The 19,935-nt window shown below is 41.5% G+C and overlaps 1 protein-coding gene across 3 annotated transcripts; it reads left to right on the top strand.

Moving 5' to 3' along the window:
- Window positions 1-432: 432 nt before the first annotated feature.
- CHST10 (carbohydrate sulfotransferase 10) lies at window positions 433-17,171 on the top strand. Of its 3 annotated transcripts, none has more exons than XM_032194400.1 (6): window positions 433-485; window positions 4,871-5,005; window positions 7,654-7,751; window positions 10,693-10,927; window positions 13,621-13,726; window positions 15,314-17,171. In XM_032194400.1, exons 2-6 carry the CDS (start codon window positions 4,894-4,896, stop codon window positions 15,849-15,851), a joined length of 1,089 nt encoding a protein of 362 aa, XP_032050291.1. In that variant the 5' UTR covers window positions 433-485; window positions 4,871-4,893; the 3' UTR covers window positions 15,852-17,171. The 3 variants fall into 3 exon arrangements, with proteins under 3 accessions (XP_032050291.1, XP_032050301.1, XP_032050281.1); XM_032194410.1 differs by lacking the exon at window positions 433-485 and adding an exon at window positions 3,923-4,014; XM_032194390.1 differs by lacking the exon at window positions 433-485 and adding an exon at window positions 4,072-4,176.
- The last annotated feature ends 2,764 nt before the right edge of the window (window positions 17,172-19,935 follow it).

Raw genomic sequence — 19,935 nt, 5'->3', positions numbered from 1 at the left:
ACTTCTGCGAGGGGTCAGATCGCAGGAGCGCGTCTTTAGAGGCCTGCCCTTGGTGTTGTGCCACGATTTCACCCTGCAAGCTGCACCCTCAGTATCTAAAGAGCTCTAAAACGGGGTAGCTTTACCCCAGTACCACCCCTTCCTCCAGAAGGCCGGGCCCCCGTGGCGTTTTGATGGCGGGGCGGGCGGCGCATCCTTTGCTCCCTCCCTCCTGCCTCCGCCCCGCAGCCTCCCCGTAGCGGGGCCGAGCCGGCCTCCGCCTTCCTTCCTTCTTCCCCTTCCTTCCTCCCTCCCTGCCATCCCCGCCGCGGGGCCGGAGGAAATGGAGGCGGCGGGGCCGGGAGGAGGAGGAGGAGGAGGAGGAGGAAGAGGAGGAGGAGGAGGAGGAGGAGGAGGAGGCAGCAGCAGCAGCTGAGCCCGCAGCCGGGCGGGGAGGGGGGGATGCGGCGGCCGGGGCCGCTTCTCCGAGCCGCCGAGTGAGGCCGGTGAGTTGGGGCTGGGGTCGGGGTCGGGGTCGGGGTGGGGGGGAGAGAGGTGGGTGCAGGGGAGGCAGCGAGCAGCAGCACCGCCGGGCCCCCCAGCAGCATGGTGCCTGCCACGTTGCACCTGCTGCCTGCCAGGGACCCGCTGCTGAGCCCCTCAGCACGCCCCAGCGTGGAGAAGGTGCCTGGGTGGGATGGCGTTTGGGGTGCTGGTGGGTTAATTGGTGCCCAGCCTGTCTGTGGGTGAGGTGGGTCGTGCAGTGCTTGCATGGTTTGGTGCCTTCCTGCTGGCAGGTGGATCCTGCGCGCTCAGTGGGGGCTCGGCTCTCCAGCAGCAGCTGTAGGAACAGAGTCTGTGGGCCTGGCAGTGCCAGCAAGGTGGTGGAAAGCCTTCGGAAGGAGTTGGCTTCCCAAAATCCCCGTTATAACGTGCGTTAAAACATCTGACAGCACCCCTCCAATGGGCATGCAATAGGTTTTAGTCTATATGTTTTCTTAAAGTGTTAAGAAATTGTCCAGATCTCTTCAGATAACAGAAAGGAGGCCTCGAAGAAAGTGAATGGGGCATCCCAGCTAGCTGCTGTTTGTTCTTCATTACAAGTTTGGGTTAGAGCATTAGTTGCGAGCTAATGGGCGAGCACTTGGTAGTCGGAGGCTACTGGCGTGCAGAGGCTGTCCTGCCAGGGAGCCCCTGTCCAGGCCTGTGCATCATTTTTTAAAATTGTTTTAACTCCTCTGCACTTTGTTCTGTCATTCACATGGAAAGGATCAGTCTTCCCCGAAGTCCTAGTGTTTTTTCCAGCTAATGTTACTCTCAGACCATGTCCCGTTCCTTGGTTCGTGGCTGTGCGTGTGTTTGCTATCGCGTTTTTGCACGTTGCATGGGCTTCACTGAAACTGGTGTCTGGCTGATAGGAGGGAAACGTGCCAGTTTGGGTTTGAGCATGTTGTTTGGGGAAGGAAAGACGGAGTAATAGATGCAGAGAGAGTGGATTCTTTTTTTGTTTTTGTGCTCCTAAAATATGGAATTGCAATTAGACTGAGAATCCTGTGTATTGAATTGTGAGAAGATGGACTGAGACTTCAGCAGCTTCCTTGCTTTTTCTGCCTGCAAGGAAAAAACATTTTAGGCAGTAAGAAGTAAAAGTTACATTTAGAAGCCAAAGGAAACAATTAAAGAGTAAAAACAGAAGCTAGTATATGTTCACTGGAAAATAAGTAAAAAGAGGGGCAAGAGCAAGGCAGTAAAATTGGAGGTATAGCAGGAAGTGATTACTGTATGTAAAAATGATAAAGCTATCTATTAGGGAAGAAAAAGCTAGAGAAGGGAAACAACATAAATGCTTCTCTTAGAAATGTTAATGGTCATTGCGTTTAAGTGAGAATAACGACCGAGTTACTTCTCTATATCATTTTGAATAGTTCTGCTTCATGAGATAGATGTAGTTTTTGTTGAGGATGCTGGAAGAGAGCCCCAGTGCCAGCCATTGTAATCACGTTATAATAAATCCTCTGACAACGCAGTGAATTTGGGTGTAGATTTGCTGCGTGCTAAGTTGCTTAATGCTTTCCTCTCCAACGTCGTGAAGGGTAATGATGGTGGACGTTATGGATGTGGCTGCAGTTCTGTCCCCGTTCTGGTCTCTGAGCCGTGTCCACGAGGTAAATAACACGACGCTCTCAGGTGTCTGGAGCACAGGGTCTGGCTGCAGGGTCCTGTGTGTGCTACTGCTGTCACTCTTCAGGTCAGAGCACACTGAAACTGCTCTCCCCATGTCGTTTAGCACAGCGTCTTTAGAAACTCAGTACATAAATTACATAAGGAGATAGAGATCAATATTTCTTACTGAATGGTGCATATCCATCACCATTACAGAACTCTTCAGACTGGCAGGGATGCTTTGGATGTTGTAGGCCCACTTTTATGTAGAGCAGATGCAATGGGTTAGACAGGAGGGTCTGTCCCAGACCATTCAGCACGTCTCTGAAGAGCCAGCAGCTGATGGTTAGAAAGAGAATTTCCTTCTGCAGGCAGTGTCCTCTGCAAGCTCCTGTCAGCCTGCTACCTTGAAGAAGGGTTCAGTAGTGTTTTGCATGTTGAATGGTTTTCGTGATTGTAGTAGAGCTACCCAAAAAGTAAAAATGTCGTTGCTACATTTTGTGCCTGATGTCTGCTTTGCATTTCTCTCTTACCTGTGGGAGTCAGTAAATTTTCCAAATCGTTGGCATGTCTGAAAGCAGAAATGGTGAACTCTAGTGCTTGAACAGAAGAGAGCAGATGTCGTGGCACACTGGAAAAAGAAAACCTCTGAGACCTGATGGTTTCCAGCAAGAATCTTTGGGCAACTTCAGCATTAGTGTAAAGGTACAAAGAGAATGAAACTGCTTTGCTGAGCTGGAAAGAGTCCATGCTCTAGAACTCTTGTGGGATATGCCCGTCCTGGCCAACAGCTTTTGATGCTGAAGAATGAAGTGTCTCAGACATCACATGCTTAGTTGATAACCAGGGAATTGCAGCAGAAAGTGGGAGATGACAGTCATCATCTTCATGGAGGTCAAACCAGTAATTGTCTGAAAGACAGTTGATCTATCTTTTTTTACTGAAGTGTGGTGTTTCAAGAAGTTTTCAGAAATAAAATCTTAAAGGAAGGTGGAAATAAAGGGCCTTTCAAATCCAAACTGAAAAATACTGCTCTGAGGAAGTAAAAATAGGCCTGAATGCTGCCAGCCAAGCTAAAAATTGCGAGTTCTGTTTCTGTAATGGGAGATGCTCTGTTCTTTTCCTCCTCTCGCCCATTTCACTTAGATCCCTAGGTTCCCAAATCCATTTTGAACTGTTTGCCTGTCTGCACAGGTTTTCAGCGTACCCTGAAGACGTTTCACTTCTGTCAGCTACAGTGAGAACCCTTCCTGGAAGCGCTTGCATTGCTCGAAGGCAAAAGCTCTTTGGAAAAGCAATCAGCACCTGTAGCAGCAGTACTGATGTAGCAGGTGGATGTGTTGGAACAATGTCAAAATAGGCTTACTTCTGTTATTTAAGCTTTGTGGGAACGGAAAAGGTGAAACACTAGTATACAATCAAAAACTTAATGCAGATTTTGCTCTTCTGAGTATTAACTAGCATGATGTTAGCTGGGAATGAATGAGGGCCTCACTTACTGTCTGGCATTTTGCTCCAGTGGCTGTGCAGAAAGTGTGATCACAGGATCATGCAGGTGTGCTTATCTTTCAAGCTGTGCCTGGTTCCTTTAGGACTGAGTTTGATCCTGTTGCTAGGTGTGTGATTTCTTTCTTTCTTTATTTATTTATTTGTGGCTACATGGACAAGTCTCTCAAGACTCTTGTAAGAATCTAATTTTATGAGATTTTTGCTTTATCACCTGTATCCTCAAAAGGAAGAGTTCACTGACATTTGAACTTCCCATCACCTGTGTTCAGCCCCTCAGGTGTCTTGCCTCTGCAGCAACAACTGAGACAGCAGTGCTTTATTTTTGCAAGATAAATATTCAGGCCTGATCAGCCTTAGATTTTGGTAGGTAATGGTTTTTGCTCTTAGATTTCTATTTTAATGATTTTTTTTTTTTTTAAGTTATGGAAGCTTAAATTTTGCAGTGAGGTTTTTGCAGATGCTCAGTGTCAGCCCCAGTTCTTCCATGGATGTGTTGCCCATCAGAAGCTGAATATTCAGCAAAAGGTGCAGTTTAAAATTATGCATTTGTCTTAATAGCCGGGACTTTATTCTATTCTCTAATTGGCTTCTTTCTAATATTGCTTCTTACTTTTTAACCATTAAAAAAACTTACCAGGGTTGTGCTTTCTAAACTCCAGCTAAAAAGTACTGGGAGCACTCCCCTAAACATACAAGCTGTGCAAGGTAGGCCGTACACCACGTGCTTGCAATGCAGTGCTGTGTCCTCATCCTCCCCCCTGCTCAATTCAGTCAGTGCCTTTTGGTTCTTTGTGCACTAAATCTGCGGTCTGAGTTCCCTGGGTAACCCTTCCTGTGCTCCTGGGGAGGTCATATCCATAACACGTGTGTGGATTCAGCTACAGGTAGTAGGCACTGCTGCAAGGAACCCCCTTCTGCTGGTTATGTGGATAATGCATGATGGAAATCAAAAACTTTCCAGTTGATCCTTTACTGGCAAAAAAAAAGTGGCAAAATAATAAGAAACGTTACTACCTTTAAATGTAGCAGCAGGTTAAGCTTAATAATACCAGTTAAAAACCCAGCCAAAAGAACAAAAAATAGAAGGAGAAAACTGCTGCTTTTGTTATGTTTCAGGACCCATGTGTATAATTACAGTTTTGTCATTTTGGTAATGGAAAGTGTTTTTCTGAAGTGGAACAAAAAGAATTAACGTGTCAATCTTTCCTCTTTCTGACAGGAAGCAACAACTTTATATGGCTCATGTCTGACAACATGCACCACCAGTGGCTGCTGCTAGCTGCATGCTTTTGGGTGATATTCATGTTCATGGTTGCTAGCAAGTTTATCACATTGACTTTTAAAGACCCAGATGGTAAGTTCAAGTTTAATATTTGATGAGAAAGAGAAAACTGAATTAGTGGTTCACACAAATACTCCTGTGCAAAGCAGTTCTCAGCACGTTACCTCTCTTCTTCAGTAGGACTGAGAACAGAAGAGATAAATTTATAGGAATAGCAGTGCTGATACTCAGTTTCTGCTATTCTAGGTAGCAGTCTGCAGAACTAACGCTGGGTCTTTTTTTTTCCTTCATGGTTAAGAACAGAGGGGAATGGGTTTTGAAGTTCTGTCTTGTGAGGCCTACTTTTTCAAATGTATTCAGTAACTTCATCTACTAGGAGGAGAATTTGTGTACAAAATAGTGGTCAAAACTACCCGTTTAAAGATAGAGGAGGTTCTTGGGAATTAGAGTCCCTTTCCCAGGAGACTGGTTTCTGTCCTCTTGTGACTGCTTGTCCTGACACTTAGCCTAGCCACTTCTACCCTGCTTCTTGCATTCAGTTTTATCCTCTGCTGTTTGACTGACAAACAGCTTATAGGCTTTTGCTTAGCATAAGTAGCCCAGCTGGTGTTAAGCTGGAGAGGAATTTAAGCCATTTGATGACACCACACAGAGTGCTACAGCTTTCTGTCTATTGAGGAGCTTCTGTTAGGAGAAAAAAAAAAAAAGAAGTCCTGCAGGGAGTTTATGGTGAGGGTGATGACGCAGCCTACATACAGTCCTAAGAGATCTGTACTTCAGCATCTTTCTGAGATATACAAAAAATGTGCAATTTTTGAAGCACTGGGATCACTCGTGCCATTTGTTTCATTGGCTTGATGGCGGATAAACATGCTAGGAGCTCCTTTTAAAATAGCATACATCTCTGTGAAGATTTATTCAGCAGGTCTTACAGATGAGAGCTGTAGGCCAACCTCATGGATTTCCTCATTTCTGTTTGAGCCTTAGTACATCTTGCAAACAAGCCAGTTTTATGTTAGGTAGTTAAATGTTCCGGTATTTCATGCCGTGCCAACTCTTGTTTCTGAGCTCAGGTATTCTTGGAGTAGTTAGTTCCACCAGAAGTTGTCAGGGGAACTAAAATGTACTTAAAAAAAAAAAAAAAAAAATTACTAGAGTACACCCTTTGCATTTTTTATGCATTTTATTATCTGTCTTGCCATTTTTATGCTTTTATTATCTTGTCTTGCCTTTTTTTTTTTTTTTTTTTTTATCTTTTTCATCTATGCTGAATCCTCCTTCCTCTTTGAACAGCTCTCTGAGCAGAGACTCTAATTTCTGAAGCTCCAGTCCTGCAAAGGCATGACTGTGGTTAAGTGTATGGATGGGGATAGCAGCATTTGTGTTGGGACTGGTCAAGGGACGTGAAGTGAATGTACCAGCAGAGGTTTGGAGGAAGTCTGAACAGGATGGCCAGGTCTGGAGGAGCTCATAGACTGAATGCAATGTGGCTTGTCAGAAAACTTCCTTATTTGAACGTGCCTACTTAGGAGCTAGAACAAAACCACAGGGTATTATGAATGAAGTCTGTGCATCCAAGCACTGGATGCTAACCTTGCTTTCAGTTTTAACTTGCATTTTCATCTGTGTCCTTACTTGAAGTCCAATGTAGGCACACTTGAGTACTCCCTTAAAAAGGGACATATACAGTGCATGTTTTCTTGATCATAAAACTAAGCCATCATGGATGCAGATGAGGAAACTTGATTCACAGAAGAACAAACTATATGAAGGGAAAAGAAGTCTAGTATGGATAGAAATAAATTTCAGGGAGAGATCACGTTCTTTTCCTTTGTGGTTAGGGAAAGCAGCTTCAAATTATTCTTGATCTCTCTGCACTGTGTGAAATAAAGCTACAGTCTTCTGTTATTTTTTGGTTTCCCTGTAGCAGCATGCCAACCGCAAAAGATGCAGGAGGTTTTTCCTTTACATACTTCAATTTGGTCTCAAACTATTAGCTGCTCTAAAATAATTATCAGAGAACCAGGGTATTATCTGAATTGTTTTTCTCCTCGTGGGTGTCTCAAAGGAAGGCCATCATTCAGTAATAAATGGAAAAGGGATCTTGTATTCTTAAGTGCTGGCTAGAGGTATCACTTAAAGCACCGAGGAAATTAAAGATGCTCCTTAATGATGCTTTTTTGTTGTTGTTAATGTCTAAGAGTTTACAATAGATGAAACATACCTACTGATACAGGGGTGGGGAGAGCCCAAACCTGGTAAATTACATTTTTTTTATTTGCATGTGCTGCAGGAAAGCTATTGAAAAATAAAAAATCTCATACTGTCATGTCCATATAGTTATTCGTCTACCAAAGAATATTAAATTATCATATATTAACATTTAAAACATATCCAAAACAAATTATTTTTTCCTGATATTTGGGTTTATGACTGTTACTCTGTAGGCAGTTTGCTTTAAAAAGACCAAAATAAAATACAGTGGTCGTGTTTCTTTGATGAAACTAAATTAAAGTTGCATCCAAAACTCCCATAGAGCACATACTTTAAAATATTCATAGCCTGTCTCATGTCTTCTCTAGTATCTTCCCATTTGAAAACAAATCCTAATGTTTTGTATGCTTAGTGCAGAAAGTGTTGTTCCATTGTGCTAGCTGTAAAACAGAAACAGTTCCCCCCTCCTCTCCCTCATAATGCTCTTATCTCTCCTCCTTCTTTAGGCTATGGTGCCAAGCAAGAGCCAGTAATACTGACAGCTGTGACAAAAGTGGAGGAGGCGCACAAGCCAGAGGAAGAGCGTTGGCCTGAAGAATTCCAGGTGCATACCGTTGAGATAAGGGCTACATGTATAAGGAGTGGGAGAAAAGGAGGATTAAGTAAGGGCTTCCTGTGGTTAAGGGAATTGCTAGTCAGGAATTATTATTCAGGCTGTTTTATTTGCATAGAGCCAACAGAATTCATTTCAGCTTCACAAAGCTAGTTTCTTATGGTGACTTTCAATCTTGTTTTATCAGAATGATTCAACCTAGTGTGTTTCCATTTCTAGCAGAAAATTTCACAGAATTTCACAGAATTTCTAGGTTGGAAGAGACCTCAAGATCATCGAGTCCAACCTCTGACCTAACACTAACAGTCCCCACTAAACCATATCCCTAAGCTCTACATCTAAACGTCTTTTGAAGACTTCCAGGGATGGTGACTCCACCACTTCCCTGGGCAGCCTGTTCCAATGTCTAACAACCCTTTCAGTAAAGAAGTTCTTCCTAACATCCAACCTAAAACTCCCCTTGCTACTTTATCAAGTCACGACAATCATTTTTTTGCTAGCCTTTCTTATATAATGGCCCAGTCTTGGGTCACCTGTAGTTTGCCTTGTTATAGCCATCAGGTTTATGGTCCTTGAGGAAAGGCCTGTGTCTTGCCTCTTCTTTTAGTTCCTTTTGGTTCTTTGCCCAATCTCTCTGATTCTTTTTAACAGACTCCATTTCTTCCTCATGTTTTGTACTTCACATCTCAGTTTGTCCAAAGTAGAACATGACTACAATAGCGTTCAATACAAATTGATCCAGGTGCACAACTCTGTGCTTTCAGAAACAAAGCAGAACAAACGTGGTACTTGCTAACTCACAAGGAAACTCTGAAAATTCTCTATGCAAATGTGAACTAGTTGCGTGGAGGGGTAAGGCCAATTTATTTTTGCTGTTGATTAAATAAGTAACTAAGGTTTAGAGTATTTTTGTAATGTAGCATGAAAAATTGCTACAAAGATGCTCTCTCTATAAGCATGGCACTTTTTGTTTTCTTCTGTGAAAAAAAATGAAATATAAGTTATCCTCAAAAACATTTGGGAGAAAGGCTTTTTTCAATTGAAAAGCTGGCAGATCTATGTAGCAAGTTTTAATATCTTCCCTTACTTGAATGGAAGAGGATAATAAGGTTTCTGGATCCAAAACTATTCCCTCTTGACTTCCTGACAGCATAAAACATAGAACAGTAATATTAATTCCGGTCATATGCAAAAGGAATTGTTTTGACAGATAAGCAATCTGTCGGGCTGTCCAGATTACGTCCTGAGCAGGGAATACTGGGGAGGAGTAGCAAACAAAAAGCAGGATAAGATATTTCTTTTCCTTATGAAGAATTGGGACAAAAAGTAAAATCATCCCTTTTTCATGTGGTGCTTGGACGCTGTATCTAAAGGACTGTTTGTGTGAAGATAGGAATGACAAAGCTTGGATATAATGGCTTAGTCAAATGCCTCTTAAATTTACCTGGGTAACAGTGAAGTTCCCACAGCACAGTGAATGTCTGGGAGTGATTTGTGAAAATGAGACAGAAAAAATTATTTCATTTTACAGTATATCTTCTTAACATCATACTTGCTGCAAAAGGTAGTGGCATTTAAGTGAGGAAGTTATGAAAGCGAAGAACAGTTTGACACCATAATGTGCTGTGCTATGCCAAAACTGTAAGTGAATTTTCCTTGTGTGTTAAATTTTGGCCCGTTTCTAAATGCGCATTCTCTCCAGCTGGCAAATTAGGTCAAAGCAGAAGTAGATTTTTTTTACCCCTTCCTATTCACATGGAAGCACCATAAAACTAGAAAATTCGCGTTTAGCAAAGTTCATGAAACCAGTATTCTCCAACTTTGAGAGGAGCAATGTGGAAAAAAATAAAACAGGTAACTTGAACCAAGTTGCTGATTGTCTGTAATGTTTGCTCTCTTTGCATGGCTTCTCAGAGTAAAATTCAGCTAACTTCACTCATCTATTAAAGATGCTGTACTCATGCTTAAAGATGAGTCGGTGCAACTGAGAGACTTTAAAAGAGTACTATCTGGGTAGTTGGTTTGTTTTTCTGTGCTCAAATAGGGTTTAAAACAAACAAAGAAATGACACTTCCACCCCCGCACACACACAAGAAAGGAAACCACATTATTGACAGTGTACGTTCTGTTTTTCTGAAGACAATTTTAACTCCCTCCTTTACCAGATCCAATTCTGTAAATTAGGTAGTGGAAGATGAAGATTTTTTTCAACATAAATTTTAAATTTCACGTCATATGTTAAACAAGTTTATTCCTCCTGTCTCCCTATTAACTGTGAGGCAGAGGGCTTGTGGTTGTAATCACAAAAAACGGGTCATCCATTTTGGGGTGAGTGGAATGCTGCGTGTTTTTTGCATTTGCCACAGTAAGTGCTTGTGTGAATTTTTGTCCACTTGATCTTGTTGCAGGTTGGGTAAGTGAAAACATTACTGCAGGACTGTGAAAATAACACTGCGGATGCTAGAAAACAACACAGAACTTCTATCCTAAATAGTTCTTTCCCAGACAGAAGGGTTAGCTGCCTGAAGCCCCACCTCCTCTGAGACTAAAGCATGATTTCTGCTGAAAGTAATAATTCTGCCTTCTTGTACCAACCCCTTAGAAGTTTTCTTACTTGCTGTTGAAGCTTTGGGGGAGTTCCAGTCTTTGGTGAAGGCAAAGACTGGAATAAGACCCAGCTGCTCTGCAATGAACTTCAAGTTGTATGGAAATGCTCTTACTACTGTAATGGCTTATTTGTACCAATATCTACAGCAGCAGCACAGGAGGGAACAGTGCTACTCCTTCAGTTAATAGCCAGTCATGTTTTTATGATGAGCCTGGGAGTCATTAGGATGCATAGTTTGGAGATTTTTATGCCTTAGAATTTGATCAGAAAACTAAACTTCTGCACTCTTTTTTTTTTTTTTCTTTCTTTCTCTATTTTATGAAGCCAACTGGAAAAGCTTTTACTGGAAATCTGATACGCCAGCCCCTGGTTCATATGGAAAGGCTTGAGCTTCTCCGGAATGTCTGCAGAGACGCTGCATTGAGAAATCTCTCTCACACTTCAGTTTCCAAATTCGTCTTGGACCGAATATTTGTGTGTGACAAGCACAAGATCCTGTTTTGTCAGACGCCGAAAGTGGGCAACACTCAGTGGAAAAAAGTCTTGATCGTTTTAAATGGTATCTACTCAGTTGTGGGTGTGTGGGCTTCTCTGCAGAGGAGGAAGGAGCAGAATTGGTCCAACTGGGACAAGATTAAAATGGATTCTTTCTGCTTTTCTGTACACTGATACTTGATTTTAGCTGCTCGTTCTTCACAGTTGCTTCTAGCCCTCTCAAAACATCTCTTACAGAAAATAAACCTGCTCTTTCTGTAGAAAAAAAACGTTATTGTTTGGCTCAAAAGTGTTTTGAGTCATAAAAGAGTACTCGTATGCGTGTGGTAGGTAGAATTGTTTTATTAGAAGGGGCAATACTAATTTAAAGAATGTGAAATAAGTAAATTAAAGGTATCACAATTCCCTAAGCAATAATAATACAAAATCTCAGACTTGAACCTGCCAACTTCTAACTTTAGCTTATTTAGGCATGAGGAAAGCTAGTTAAAATTGAGCAGCTGCTTTAGGCCTGTAGTGCTGAAATCCTGTGTACGTGTAATCGCTGAGCCATCACGTGAGTTATGAGACTGATGTATTTAAGGATATGCTGTTGTCAGCATAGGTGTGTTATGAAAGACTAAAAGAAGGAGTAAAGGGACCCGGTGTGTTTGAACAGCAGTCTGTGAGGTGATTACTGCTATCTGCCTGCAGCCTAGCACACTCTTCTGGTAGCATGGCGTGCCAATACAAATAACTCGTTTCCTCAGGGTTTTCTACTGCGCCACTGTGCACACACAAACTTAAAGTGATCGTATTTAATATAACACACCATTTTTTGACGTAGGAGATCGTCTCGTCTGTGCACCAGGGCTGCAACCTTCCTATGTATAGTCGAGTCAGTTGGGGCTCTTCAGTGGTTTTGCAGGTGGCGTAGCTCAGCAAGATGTGGGTAAGACCTGAACACAGTAAACACACGTTTCTTGGTACAAGAACCCTGAGAACAGCCACCTCTGCACTTATGTTCTTGTATTTCCTTTACCTTGTGTGAGGTAGTTCACGCGTCAAGGAGGAAATAGTCACAAACTGGCTAATGAACTGTTCCTTTTCCTCATGAAAACTTTTGTAGTAAGGAGTATGTCTCTAAAGACTTGAATATTAATTTCAATCTTGAGACATGGATTGGAGCTGAAAGTCCAGAAGAGGTATGGATGCACATAGGTATGCACATGTGTCTTAAATGCCTATGAAAGCCACACTTGAAGAAAATACTTAGTATGAAACTATATGAGAACCTTAGAAGTATCTACTCTTAGTGAAATTTAACAGAGGCAACATGCAAAGAATCGCTCAGGACAGGCAGAGCTTTTTAGCTGTGTTCAGTGGAGGATAACTCATGTCTTACCAGCTGGGTACTTGTCACCGTGGGGTTCCTGGTTCTGGCATGTTGGATAGTGATAGAAAATGGTGTCTGTGTGAACACCAGTCTGTTCTGCCTTGAGCTGCCAGTGTGCTAGTGTCTGCTGATGAAGGCTATTGCTGCAATTGTAACCTTTTCCTTTTTAGGTATTTTTTTCCACAGACAGAATTGATACTTGGTGGGAAATGCTTTGCATCCTAAAAGTGGTATTTTGAGGTTCAGGATGGAGAAACACATCTGTGGCACGGTGGGGAAGCTAATTCTGATACTGCTTGTACTGAACCTCAGCTTGGGATGCGTATAAGCATTCAGTTTCTGAGGATGTCTAATCTGACATCTGTTGTGCACATGTAATTCCCCTAGAGTACCAAAAAATATAATTAGAAAAATGTAATAAAATACTGCCCCCTCCTCCACCCCCAATTAGAAAACCGAGAATCTGAGTGGCGTGGCTTATTCACTGCAGTTCTGACTACCCCTAAGATTTTTATTGAAACTTTAATTATCTGCATTATGCCCGTGGTAAGAGTACTGGAAGAGAGAATGCAATAGAGGCTTTTACCTGAAGAACTTGTTTTGTTTCAGCCTGTTCTCGCTGCAGGTTGTTTTTCTGAATTGATGCTGTTGTCTGAAGGTTTATTTCTGAGTCCAGGCATCCACACGAGATATTTCTCAAGGTCATTATAACTTCAAGGATCAGGATCTTCAAATTAATGCATTAGAATTTAGTGACGTTATTTTTCTTGTCGGCTTATGTGCTTGAAAAAAAAAAAAAAAGAGTAGCTGGAGGCTTTCTGTTGTTAATTTTGGTGCTTTTTAATCTGTGTAATATTGTATGATTGGAATTTTTGTTTGAGTACAGTGTAGTCATTAAAGGAACTTCATGGATCCTGACAGCAAAGTGCTTTTGTGTTGACACGGTTCCAAAAGCAGCCCACAGCATTTATTTTTTGCTGCTGGTGGAAACTGAGCCAAAAATCCCATTCCTTCTTTGGAGTTAATTCTCAAAGTCTTACTCTGTATGTGTGGGCAGAGGGAAGGAGTGGGGAGACAGTGCGGTGGGGGGCTCTAGGCTTAGGTATAATTGCTGATGAAGTATTTGTAACATGTTTCTGAGGGTTTTCAAGCCATGTGGTCTTCGATCTTTATGGCATGTACCCTTAAGAATTTTAAGTTTTCAGCTTTACAGTTGGAATTTCTTATCATTTAACAGTTTTAAATATAGAAACCATAAACACTAAACATACAGGAAACAGATAAACCAGAGAGCTCTCTGCCAAAGGCTTGCTTGCTGGTGCTGACTCTGTTTTCCTCTCCCTTGAAATAATTCTCATGCTCTCTCTTTTCAATTTGTATAGGAGCATACTCTTCCATAGAAGATATCCCAGAAAACATTGTACACGATCATGAGAAGAATGGCCTTCCACGCTTGTCCTCCTTCAGTGACTCTGAAATTAAAAAACGGTAAGAGCTGGCTTCCCAGGGGGGTGGCACGGATTTGGATTCATGGGTGGGATGAACAGTCACTAGGACAGTGAAGTCCACACGTGGAATTGAGGACAATGGGGTTTCTGTTCTGCCACTTGTATTTTTCTTTTATCCTCTTCGATGTTACTGGAGCGACTTCTCTACTGGCTTTGAAGGGGAACACCAAGGTGTTGATGTAGTTAGGCAACCCAGCCAACTCCCTCTGGGTATAGGGTGTCTGTAGTTCAGCACACACCTATTTGTTGCTTAATTCACCTTCGGAGGGGGGAAGGTTTAGTGAAAAGTTCCACCCTGAACACTTGTTGAGCAAATCTTGGATCTTAACGTGTAGGATTGTCATCGCAGTCAGATTCGCTTCCCAGGACTGAGCTGGGTAGGTCTAAAAAGTTACTGCTCCTTAGCCTGAGAGTGTTGTCCTTTCAGCTGAAACATTTTATCTTCCTTTTTGAGTGCTTGTAGCTCTTCTCAGAGTTAAAATAAATAAATAAATAAATAAATATTTAAAAATAAATAAATAAATAATTCTCTGCAGTAGAATCTTTTAAATTATTCTGGCTAGATTTTGACTCTGTCTACTTTAATCTCTAGTAGAGCCTTTTCCATAAATAATCCCCATGGGGTGTTACAGCATGGAAAGAAAACAGAAAGCAAGTTGACAGTGGACACTTGCAAGGTTGTGCTTGCGTGGTTGCTGTGTATATTGAGCCATTCTGAAGAGTTAGCACCTTCTACACGAGGTGTCAGCTAGCAGAGCTCCATGGTGTTGATGGTCTAGTGTTGTTGATCTAGTTTGCTTACCTCTACTCTGGCTTGGTTAGGATTAAGTCAGGAGAACTTGAAGATTGATTCCAGTGTCTGTTGAGGCTGGAAAGTGTCCATCCGCTTACTTCAGTGAGGACTGGGCTTTACATCTCCTTTCCCTGTTATTTACTGAAATGAACGTTTATTTTTGGTTTACCCCTACAGATAATCTCTGATTACAGAATCGTACATTTCAGTGGTGTCACAACAAAATGTGAAAATCTGTTGAAAACTATTAGTCTCATTAAAATAATATTTTGAGACATTACTGAAAGCATGATGAAATTTCAAGTAATTTTTTTTTTTTTGTACTGAAGCAGTGATTTGTCTAACTACCTGCCACTGAAAAATGCAACCCTCTGTTGCATTTAGCTGCACCACTTTTTCTGTCTCATTGTGTGTATTTTGCTTTTCATTTTCAGGTTAATCTCGTGACATTAAATACCTTGAATTCAGAGCTTTCAGCATCATAGAAGATTTGGTCTCCTGTTTATGTGTTGAGACAAACTAAGCTCCCTCAGTTTGAATAAAACGTGAAATCTAGGAAGCACTGTTTATACTCTGTACTGCATACAAAAGCTGTTAGTTATAAATACAGAAGTCCTATTGATTATATTATTGATATGCTATGCAAGTGGGATAGGATTTACATTGCTTTCTCTGTGGTCAGAGTTTATATATGGTTTATAAGTCTGTGCTAAATGCTTCTTACATTTCTTTGATTATTCAATTTCTGTTTTTTTTCTTTCTTCCTCAATTTAGACTGAATTTATACTTCAAGTTTTTTATCGTCAGAGATCCATTTGAAAGACTTATCTCTGCCTTTAAAGACAAATTTGTGCACAATCCTCGCTTTGAACCTTGGTACCGGCACGAAATCGCTCCTGGCATCATTCGTAAGTACAGAAAGAATCGCACAGAGACCAGAGGGCTGCAGTTCGAGGATTTTGTGCGCTATCTGGGCGACCCGAACCACCGCTGGCTGGACGTTCAGTTTGGCGATCACATCATTCACTGGGTAACGTACGTGGAACTGTGTGCCCCCTGTGAAATTACGTACAGTGTGATCGGGCACCACGAAACCCTGGAGGACGATGCTCCATACATCTTGAAAGCAGCTGGCATCGACCATCTGGTGTCGTACCCCACGATTCCACCAGGCATCACAGTGTACAACAGAACAAAAGTAGAGCGCTATTTTTCAGGAATTAGCAAGAGGGACATAAGGCGCCTCTACGCTCGCTTCGAAGGTGATTTTAAACTCTTTGGTTATCGGGAGCCAGATTTCTTGCTTAACTGACACCTGGGATGAGCACCGGAGAAGCGTCTAATGGATTAATCTAAACCTGGGTGAATACCAGCTGCGACACTGACAGAGCTGAGAACGACCATTTGTTTTCCAGCTTTTTGACGTCGCTCCATTTTTCAGTGAGATACTTGTCATACGAACAATTAGGGGCTTATAGTTGTTGTTTACTGACCATATTTTCAATATGTGACATTGCAATCTGTTAGGAATGAAGTCTGTTATCTAAAACACAGAGTTCTACTTCTCCCCTCTTTCCTCCAGAAAAAAAAAAAAAAAAAAGAGGAAGAACGAGTGGGTGACAATCTTCCCCCTCTCTTTCCCAGAGAGAATGCAATTTTAAAAACGTTGCGAAGTATTTATAAAGATGGCAATTCCATTGTAGGTTAACTCTGACATGTGGGTGAACCTGATGATTCATGCTCATGAGAAAGGCATGTAGTCCCATGAGCTATGAAAATTAAAGGCCAGTACAGGACGAAAAATTGATTGAATGCTTTACAAGTAAAATCATCTAGGTTCTGTCATGTGGCTGCTATAATAATAGTAATGCTGATCTAATCCCATTTCTGTTTGTCTCAAAATGAACCTAATTTGACTGAAGCTCCAGAACTGTTCATAAAGGGGCTGGTTCCAGAGCCAGTTGTCTTTCTATTTTTGTCAAGTGTTTACTGTACTTACTACTGGTCTGACGAGTCTCATAGTTCTACTTTTGATTTTCAAAGTACTGTTTAAATCCCAGCTGTGTAAATTATCAGAGAACACCAGACGCAAGTGGAGCATAGAGTAAATAAAAAACTGTTAGGGAAACCTTAGGGATAATTAATTTAAAATAAAGAATTAATTGTATTTGTGGGAGTACATACAGAAATCGAAGGTGATTTCTAAATATCACACACTTTAACTTATTTTGTCTTCTAACAGTTAAGATTAATAAGGAAGCCACAGAAGCAGGATACCCTGTAAAAGAGCTGCTAGAGGTTACTTGGATTAATGATCTACCTTTTTCTCGTATCCTGCATTGCTCAGTGTTCAGTACCTTAGAGAACAGAAAATTTCTTTCTGAAATTTCTCCCGACTTTCTTTCTCCTGACTGCTGAAGGAGGCAGTATCCTTTGAATCCTTGTGGTTTTTTTTTTTTTGTTTGTTTGTTTGTTTGTTTGTTTTTTTCCTCCAGTTATTCACTGTCATGGAGTCCTGGGTTAAAAATGCCCAACATCTGTGTTACCAATAGGTGCAGTGGCAACCTGCCTGGAGTTTGAGTGTCACTGAGATTTCTGTGCACATTTTATACATCAAAAAGAAAAAAAAAAACAAAAAAAAAAACAAAAAACAAAAAAACAAAAAAAAACAGAACTGAATGAATGCAGCCATAATATTTGCCCGTGCTTGCATTGTGTCTGGTAAAGAGAAGTCTTGTGTTTGAGTTCACCAGCAATAAAACTCAGCGTGCTGCCGCCTCATCCTGCAGCACATGGGAGGGACCACATACCCAAATTACAGGCACTGGTCTGTCACAGGTGTGCATGCGAGCTTTTGTTTCTAAAATCCTGGTCCTAAAGGATTGCTTTTCAGATCAGTATAGCATTGCAGGCTAGAAAAGCTAGTGGTGGTCAGTGCTGTGGAATCTGCTCTTGGATCCAGCCACAGTATGTTTTTGATAGCTCCCTCTGTCAACGTGAGGAAGCATCTTGCACTTGTGGAAAAGGAAAGTTGTGGCAAACTGATGTGCTCTGCTGTCCACAAAAACGAAGCCATGTTGTGGCTGGATGTGAGTTCAGAGAGATCTCGACAGACGAATTGAAATTAGGGAGACTCATTGACTAAGCATCATTAGCAAGAGAATAGTCCAAGGTGGCATAACTGGAAGGTGAGATTTTCTTGTTTTATTCTTTGAAAAAGCAGCAGCAGTTACAGTGCCCTAACTTGTTAGTTCTTAACCAATGATAAAGAGACGTTAACAGCTCCAGGTTTTTCTGTGTTTTTCTTAATACGGGAGCTTAGCAAAATGTATTGTTAAATGCATTTTGGAGCTAATGAGCTGATTGATTACCTCTCTGCCGATTTAAAATGTAACAGTGTGAATAATGTATAGTGAATTCAGGCCTTAAAGTTTAATTCTAATAAAGATAAAAGTAGAATTGTTTTCCTTTGGAAGCATAAGCTACTGATCACACAGAACACAGTTGTACCTGGTTTTATTTTCTTTGATAAGTTACTTAATGTATCAGTTGCTTAAAAATTGCAGGTGGAAGGTGCCTGGTAAGTATTAAGTCACATTTTTTTCTAATGACTTTCTCTGAGTTGAATTCCCTGGGGCTTCTGACAGCAAATGTGGCAGAGCTCCACAACGAGCTCTGGCAAAACGTCCTGTGCACTGCTCCCCCTGGATCTGTGCTCCTTTGCTTTTCAGGCTGGCCCTGGCGTGCTCCTCACCTTTTCTTCAGTTCAGACATGAACTTTCTCCTTTCGGTGGTACCCTCCCAAGCTATATTTTATTTCTAGAAGCAGTTGTGGGTTTGTTTTTTTTCTCATGTGGCTGAAGTAATTAGTCAGCTTTGGTGCAGGTCAGGGAGGAAGTGCTTGCCCTGCTAGTTATGATGAATTAAATGCTTGCAGTTTGTTTCAACCTAATTGGACTTTCTTCAAGACTTACAAATTTAGTCCCAGTGGCATGTATGAATGCTGTTGGGACATCATTTGCATACTGCTTTCAAATTGCAGGTGGTATTTATGTCATATTTTTGGAACTGGTGGCCTGGATTGTTGCTTCTCTCTTTTTTTTTTAATGTTACAGCTTCAGAAAACAAACTTGCATCCTTACCTTGTGAATATCTGCCTGTCTCTTTTTGTTGTCTCTCAGCAGCTTTTCTATCCTTTGGCAAATTGGAAACATACTTTACGGAGGAAGATTGAGTTTTTAGAGAGAACGAATTGCAGCCATCTTCCCAAAAACAGGAGAGGAGAGAAGTGTTCTCTGCACATCGGAGTCCGTGCTGTATATTAGTTTTAGGAAAAGTACAAGAAGGAAACGGAGCTTTGCTGCTTCTGCTCATCACTGAACTTGTTTCTCAGTTTTCCTTCCCTCATGCTCTGAGTCTGCCCTCTGGTCTGAGCTAGCAAAGACCAAAATAGTAGATTAAAATGTTTTCCGTGGCTCCATTATCTTCATGTGCGATATAAAATTAAGAATACTTCTTGACATAAGCTGTTTTTTTTTTTAATGTGTGTATTCCTCTTTTTGCAGTAAAAGTGGATCCATCATTTACTTCCTTGTGAACCAGCTTAAAGGGTGATGCTGTCCTCCTTTCTTTTAACTTCACGCTACGGATTATCAGAAGTGTGCTTTGTAAATCACATGCCGTGAAGATGTTTTTCTGTAGTCAGCATACACATGCAAATTTTTATTTTGGGGAACTGTTCCTTGAAAGAAGGAGCCGTTCAAAAGTGTCCTGAAAATACATATTTTTCACAGGTAACCTTGTTGTTTTTCTATTCATTACTTCAGTATTTCCTCAGATGTCGCCCTGTTTGTGCTGAGGGTAACAGTTCCCTGCTGCTCGCACTTGCTCTGTAGTCAGATAAAGGAAGCCATCAGACAGCTCTGGCTTTATTGTAACATCTCTTCTTCCTTCAGGTGTTAATACGTTTGTTGGCTGGGAAAGCCACCTTTGATCTTATCTGCGCTCCAGAGAGTTTGTGAAGAAAAGAGTGATTATATAGGGATTGCTTAAGCTTACTTCTTAGATGAAAAAGGATGTCTTGTCAGTGAGTCTGTATCTGATACCCCTTAATTAACAGTGGGGTAAATGATCTCTCTACTTCATGGTCTTACAGCGATTTACACGGAAGCCCCATCCTATTATGGCAATGTGAAGGGGCCCAAAAGGAGGTGTAAATCCTACCTGTGCTTGTTTTAAATGTGAGGGTGTAAAGGAAACTTGATGTAGGAATTGGGTCCTGAAGATTTGTCTTGGCTAATTGCTTGGTACGTATCATCTGCAGAGGCTGCTGTGGTTCCTTCATGGCTTGCACTTGAGAAAGTCTCTGCAAAGTAAAGAGAGGCGTGTGGGTGGTG

The sequence above is a fragment of the Aythya fuligula genome, chromosome 1, assembly GCF_009819795.1.
Source record: "Aythya fuligula isolate bAytFul2 chromosome 1, bAytFul2.pri, whole genome shotgun sequence".
Classification (NCBI taxonomy): Eukaryota; Metazoa; Chordata; class Aves; order Anseriformes; family Anatidae; genus Aythya; species Aythya fuligula.
Note: the sequence above shows the minus strand (reverse complement) of the source record. Positions and strands in the feature narration are given on the sequence as shown.